General features: G+C 34.2%; 1 protein-coding gene across 1 annotated transcript; it reads right to left on the bottom strand.

Annotated features, from left to right (window-relative positions):
* Positions 1–918: 918 nt before the first annotated feature.
* Positions 919–6,435, bottom strand: LOC132300129 (pyruvate kinase isozyme A, chloroplastic-like). Its single transcript, XM_059797092.1, has 7 exons — positions 5,653–6,435; positions 5,398–5,485; positions 5,125–5,315; positions 4,751–4,869; positions 2,583–2,826; positions 2,040–2,274; positions 919–1,500 (listed from the first exon to the last, which is right to left on the bottom strand). The coding sequence occupies exons 1-7, from the start codon at positions 6,193–6,195 to the stop codon at positions 1,172–1,174; spliced, it is 1,749 nt and encodes a 582-aa protein (XP_059653075.1). The 5' UTR covers positions 6,196–6,435; the 3' UTR covers positions 919–1,171.
* Between the last annotated feature and the right edge of the window lie 1,161 nt (positions 6,436–7,596).

Genomic DNA, 7,596 nt, shown 5'->3' on the forward strand with positions numbered 1-7,596 from the left:
GTTGCAATAATGTGCAATCAAGGAAAGAACAATGCTACAATTGCCAACATTTCCATTGATTTTAACAATGCTTCAAAAGCTTGTGACAGTTAAAACAAAGAATTTGTATGGTGCTCCTCTGTTTAAAAGCAAATTCAACAATTGATTTTCGTAAATATCAGGTGATTATTAACAACAAAATAGTAACATTGGTAAGGTATCAACAACAAAATAGTAACATTGGTAAGGTATCAACAACAAAATAGTAACATTAGTGTGATATAAGCTAGTATTGGATTCAGTTTATATAAATACATGTTTTATTTTATTTTATTTATTTTTTTTTATCAATTTCCTACAATTTAAAATGACAAGAGTGATGAGTGAAGCACGCTCGAGCTGGTTTTTGCATAAATAATGACTTTGTATTCAGTTATTACATTTCTTTATATACACCACAGGATGATTCTTCGTCCAACACACAGAATGCCTCTGGTTCAGACATTGTCGTCTACGACTAAAATCTGTATGACAGTTTAAGGAAGAGAGGGTACAACTAACAACAATGCTTTCTCATTGGAAGCAATAGTAACCCATTATTTTGGGTACAGCTAGCCAGAGCTTCCACAGGTTCAAAACAGGAGGAGAACTCCCTGTGAAGAGTAGAAAGGAACCTAGGATTTTAAAAGCAGCTTCAAGACACAAGTAGAATATGTCTGATATGATCATAGACATAATTTCCACATCTCCATGGTACGTCTTTGACATAAATATGCAACCGGGTAACCATAAATGTTATTTTTGGTACGTATATTCTATTGATTAGTCTAAAACCAGCAGCAGCATGATTCTTAGCAGATGATGTCCCCATTTATCCAAAATAGCAAAACTATACTTGCATCCAATACAGAACAGTTTTCTTTGATGTGTTGCGACAAATTAATAAAATCTAAATCTCATTTATAAAATGTATAATGCCTTCAGGTCCAAATTTATAGCACAATATGAACGTGTTATTTGAGAAAATAATAATAATAATAATGAGACCAAGTTCAAATGTATCTGCTACACTAGAAGGAGATAAGAAAAAGGCAGAATTACACTGTCACTATACGGAATGAAACAATGTTTTCCTTTACTTTTTCAAAGCTCAAATGGATCTTTATCTACCATGTTGAAGAGAATGATGCTCCTAAGCAATGGCTTTCACCTGGATTGATTGGAAGACATTTGAGTTTGCACAACTTGAAATGACATCTGAGACCACCAAAACAACATCTCCGTCTTTCACCATCTCCTTGGTTTTCATAAGATCAATGGTCTTCGAGATGTTAGCTTCCATATCATCTAATAAATTAATAAGGAGGGGGGTGACTCCCCACTGCAAATTTAGAGCCATTCGGGTAGTGTTGTCATTTGTGAAGGCAAATACTGGAGGGTTTGGACGGTTGCGCGAGAGTAAAGATGCCATTTGTCCATAATTTGTGTACACAAAGATTGCATCCACACCAAGGTTGTTTGCTGCAGACACAGCAAACAGTTGGTAAACATAAATATACACAATTAAACATATCTTTCTTTGGAGAGAGAGATAGAGAGAGCTCTTAAAATGGTATTTGGCACATAGAGATATGTCTTCTAGTGACGAAGTGAACCAAAACTAGTTATCTGATGTAATAATTGGCAACTTTTGCTATTCCCACACAATTTCTAACAAATCAAGCATCAATGTTGTACACTTGTATAGCTAATCTAACAACTCTGAAAAAAAATTTATCCAGTTTCTACACAAGCCTACTTTTGCACGTGACAATCGACTGAAGGATTCATTAATATACTATAGTTTTTAAATTTTCTTGACCTGCAAATTTTGATACTAAATTGACAGGCCAAGAGTAATAAAATTACTTTTTAGTTCATTAGCATTGTTTTGCATGATAGGCTAACCAAATTCTTGAGAAGGTAACCATCGAAATATACAGTTCATAAAACAAGGAAGGCAATTGTTTTATTTTGGCACGGTTTAGTTAATGAAGGAAAGCCGAGAAAAAGTGAAATACCCATTTCCACTGCACAATTACAGATCTGCTCAGCAATTCGGTCTGGCAGAGATACTCCAGGTTGACGCTGCTTGTAAACACCATTTTGATTCTCCTCACGACTCCAAAGTTCCATTCGACAGCTGGCCATTCGCAAAACAGAAAGAGCCTTCTGTCCATATGATCCAATGGCTGATTCACCAGATAACATCAAGGCATCCGCATTCTGTCGAACTGCTTCAGAAACATCTGCAACCTTGTCACATCGAAGAATATTGTCAAGGAGGAGAAAAGGGCTCATTATGTAGATAAGAAAATTGTGTCTTTTGAAAACAAGGAGAATCAACACCTAATATAACCACGAAATACAATAAAGAAGTTTTCGCTCCCCGCCACATCAAAAATAAATATTATGCAGTTATAGAACTCAGAAAAAATTCTCTAAAATGGTGCCAAGTTTATTCTGAATTGAACCTCAACAAGTAAAGAGAGGTCTTTTTCTCTTCCTTTTTTTTTTCTTAGTTAACAAGTTTATAATTGTTAGAATTTAATGGATTGTAATACCTCAGCACGTGTTGGTATAGGGTATTCAACCATTGACTCCAGAAGTTGAGAAGCTACAATCACCGGCTTATTGAGCTGCCTGCAAACATGGATAATTTTCTCTTGCACTGTTGGTATCTGCTCAATTGGGATTTCAACTCCAAGATCACCTCGTGCCACCATTATTCCATCAGAAGCCTCTACAATTTCTTCCAGTTTCTGGAAAGACTCCAAGCTCTCAATCTTTGCCAAAACTTTTATGGATCTGTGAAATGAAAGATTTCAACTCTCAGTTTTGTATTCCAGAAAATACTCTGAAATGTGTATATCTATCTGGCAAAGAAACTAACAATAAATATATCTTACAATATGATTAATTAACACGCAGATTTAAAGTTTTTTCTAGTTGCAAAATGATGAGAAATATATGCATCTGGAAACTTCAGCACAACCAAAAAGAAAGTGAGGAAATTCACCATCTATATGATATATTCAGTCAGTACGGAAATATCGCAGTATATAATTACTAAGAGACTCAAAGCAACCAATATTGCCTTAAACAGTTCTTTTTCTTTTTCGAGAAGGATATTGCCTTAAACAGTTTGATAAAGAAAATATAAATAAATATCTATTTGTTATTAAACAAAATAAGGAGTCTTAGATAATTTTGAATGGAGATAAAAGAATTGACGAGGTTCCAGAACCATTAAATTTAAAATCTGAAGCTAAGTGCAAATGCAAAGTAAAAGAATATCTCTATTATGTAACAAGCACGCGCAGAACAAAACTAATTGTGAAATTTCAACAGTTTTACACATATGGCAAATTATATACTACGTATCTTTCAATCTCAAGGCCAAGAATAATAAATGAAGATTGTGCATGGAAGTGCTCATTAGTTAAAATGATTGCAAGGCTTTGCTCACATAGGGAAAAGTGAATCTGAAAATTATTTCTGTAGTATCATGTTCATAGTGTAAAAATTTGGCATTAGTTAGTACAAATTTAATATTCTTCCCAATTAAAGTTATTTGGAACTTTCAAGATTATTTGGAAAACTGGAAGGCTATATGCCCATTTGTCTCATATTATTACAATGTCAATAATAAAAATAACAACATAACAATTACAGCAACTATACACATTTCACCTTTCAAAAAAAAAAAAAAACTATACACATTTCATTCAACAGCATGGATACACTCCTAAAAACTCTAGCTCATTTTGCATCAAAGCTAAGGGAGTCAAGTCACAAAGATTAATTCTTTAGGAATTGTAATCTAAAATAAAGGGAAATCTTTTAAGGACAAGTAAGCTGTAGCTGCAGTATTTCATCGATAATTAGAGCTGCAATCAGATCATCAAAGGGGGAACTCTTTACAAAGACAATGCCAGTACGATGATCAGAAAGGAAGAAAAGAGGAAGAGGGCAATTATTAGCATAACTTATATGGCATCCTGTCTAGAAAGAGTCTGATCCAAACTCTTCAGAATGATATTCAAAACAAGAATACAAATTACTAATTCAGGGAAAAAATAGTATGAAAAAAAAGAAGAGAAAAGAATACAAATTACTAAGAGGAATGACTAAAAGTTAATTACTTTAACATCTTTGGATAATAAATCACAATTTATTGAAAAGGAAATAAGAAGGAAGAAAGAGGATAGGGACGGAGAGTTCTCCTTCATTGATACTTATCTTTGTCAAGGTGGATGGAAAATTTCATCTTAAAACAGTTTAGTGAATTGGCAGATTAGTTCAAATACAAAAGCAGATTTAACCTGTCAGCAACAGATTCTATTGCTAATAAATGAGAAACGATGCAAACATGAGAATTAGCAACTGATGGAAGGAGAATCAAGATAGCTTGCCACGTGGCAGATGGCAGAGAGAGAGAGAGAGGTGACATGTCTAATGATGTAACGATACTAGGTGAGAGAAGTGAAACACTACAATTTGCCTCATTAGAATGTTACTTTTCAGTTCCAGACAATCATAAATAAGACAATTGAAAGTCGAAATGGTTTACAGAGAGCCCTCCTCTATTGAACTGGACTGATGGACCTAAGGCTTTTTTGTTCAGCATTTATAAGCATATAACTTGGTCTAAAGTGAAACTTTGTGCAAATATTTCACAAGAAATTATTGCTCAAGTAATACACAGAATTCACAGTTCAGGAACTTGTACTTCAATGCTTTAGTGGAGAGGTAATCCTTCAAATGCTTGACCGCACCAGCATCGTTTACAAATGACATGGCAATCAAATCAACACCTTCAGAAATTCCAAACTTGATGTCGGACCAATCCTGTTGATCATACCATACGATTTAAAAAATGAGCAGGGAATACAATTGTAAAATAACAGTTTCTAATATATCATTAAAGACATAATTAATTACAAAACCCCACCATGTAATTATCAATCAAATATCTAGAGATTGAGAGAGAATATTCAAGAGCAGAATTCATTATTTCCAAAAAACATATTCAAACCCCAAGGAACAGATGAGGGCACAGTAGGTGCAAAATAAGATTTAGGAAAGCCAAAGTATGAAATTTACTTTTGTTGATAGAGTTGGGAGCTCAAAACTTCTTCCAACAAGCTTCCCATCTCTCCAGAAGCTCAATTTGGCGCGAGGCAGTAGTAGACCAGGGTCTGTGCACTTACAGCGCAAATCATTCCCAATCTTTTCTATGACTTCAAAGCTTGCCATTCCTCCGTCAATAACAAGCTCATCGCCCAATTTGACACCTGAGAGAGAGAGAAAGAGAAGGAGTCTTTGTCATCACAATATACCAATTTAACTGAACTTGCATTAGTTCAAATATACTACCTTCGGAGAAACCTTCATAGTTTGCTTGAACTGTGAATGGACGAGATCCCTCGAACTTTTCAGTTGTGAAAAACCAGATTGAGCCATCCTATTGTTCCAAGATGAATAAATTACTAAAAAAATTGCAAATATTTTCAAGAATAGTTACTGTGAACATTTAGAACAGCCTAATTATTATTTTCCTAACTAGTATCTACTTTTTAATTGTTCTAACACATAAAACTAAACCAATTAGGTTGAGTGTTGGTGTTTTACCTCTGCTTTGACAGAGGAAGGAGCCCCATGATCAACCACATGTATCTGACTGCCTTCGGTGTCGATCATCACAGAAACACAAAACCCCTTTTCCTCATTCAACCTCTTGATCTTCCTAATCACATCCCGGTGCCACTCCCTCGTGTTGTGACACATATTAAGCCTGGCCACATTCATTCCTCCCATTGCCATCTTCTCCAAGTCCTCCAACGAACAACAAGCCGGTCCAATCGTGCAAACGAGCTTCGTCTTCCTCAAACCTAAAAACCCCTTCTCTCTCAACTCTCCCACTGATACCACATCAAACCCCAATGACCCATTAACGCTCTTCAAAACACCTGAACTCTCCAAACCGTCCACGCCCACTTCCACAGCGGACCGGACTCCAATCCGAGCCTTATTTACCTTCAATTTCCCCAAATTGAAACAAACCCTTTTAGGAGGACAAACTGAAACACCAAATAGCCCTTTCTTTAAAGGCAAACTAGGGTTCTTAGCAACAACCTTGCAACTCATAGTAGCAGAATCAACCGCGAAAGCCATGGATGTCGAGGTCAGAGTTGATGATCACAGATTCAGAATTGAAGGGTTTGAGGTGTTTGTGATTGGGAAGTCCGCTGATGCTTTTGTATTTTGTTAGGTGGGAGTGTCGGGGTTTACGAGGACAGAGAAGAGAACTAGGGTTTGAGAGGAGAGAGAGAGAGAATATTACAGGGAGGAAAGTAGGAAAAGAATAGTACAGGAAAAAAAAAGAGGTAGCCCTAATTGGGTGTTGAAAATTCTTGTTGTACGTTGCCATTAAATTAATTTGAAATAAAGTTGAGCTGAAAAAGGCGGCACACAAGCTGTCACAATTAACGGTCAACTACCCTCCAAAGGTGTCATTTTCACTAACGTGAGCCGCGGGGGTTTGATATATAACACATGTACCATTCAAATCAAAAGTACAGTTTAAATGTTGAAGGACTTACCTCTTGTATCTTTTGCCAATGCCGTTATATCCCTATTCAAGCAGGCTCAATATAATTTGAGGTTTTAGGTGAAAAATAAAAAAGTAGCCTTTTAATATCTAATATATATATAATCAATCCAATTAATCTTTCTTGTCACATAATTGATCTTAGAATTATGCAACTTATATTTATAAGCTCTGTTTGGTTAGATGGAAATAAGTTAGAAAATAAAAGAAATAAAAAGTGAAAGAAAAGTGTAGTGAATGAACAGAAAAGAGATTTTCTAGCATGCATTTGGTTAGCAGGAAATTTATCCAACAAAATTGTAGAAAAATATTAGTTTGTTAGTTTGGATAGCATGAAAGTAAAAGGAAAGTGATTATGAATACCAAAACTACCCTTGTAAAGTAAAATGATGGATTATTACATTCAAATATATAATTGTTTATATGCATTTTTATTATTTATATTTAGAAAAATGTTTCATAATATTTGCTGAGGTAAAATTAATTATTAGTTTAAGTTAAACAAATTAAAAATAAAAAATAAAATAGAGATGAAGAGGCAATAGTACTGTTTGAAAGAAAAATAAAATATTTCACCATATAAATAAAAAAGAAATATATATATATATATATATATATATATATATATATATATATATATATCCATACGGGATTATGAGTGGCTAGAATTGTAATATAGAATAGAGGATTAAAAAAAAAAAAAAAAATTCTATTTAGAAGCATGATTTATTTTGTGCAATTTTAACCTAATTATCATTGATATTCTGTATATATAATTGTATAATTTGCCTTGCAAACTTACCTCACAATAGAAGTTGTTTTCGAGTAAAATAGGAATTGCAAATAAATAAGCGTTTTTTTCACGTGAAAATAAACTCAATGCGGGAAACTAAAATTTCCATTTAGGTTTCTCTATCCAAGCTCTAAAAAAAATTAAATATGGAAAGCGTTACAAATTCCGGAGG

This window comes from Cornus florida, unplaced genomic scaffold, assembly GCF_030987335.1.
Source record: "Cornus florida cultivar Cherokee Brave unplaced genomic scaffold, ASM3098733v1 CherokeeBrave_3.0.0_Hap2_Chr03, whole genome shotgun sequence".
NCBI lineage: Eukaryota > Viridiplantae > Streptophyta > Magnoliopsida > Cornales > Cornaceae > Cornus > Cornus florida.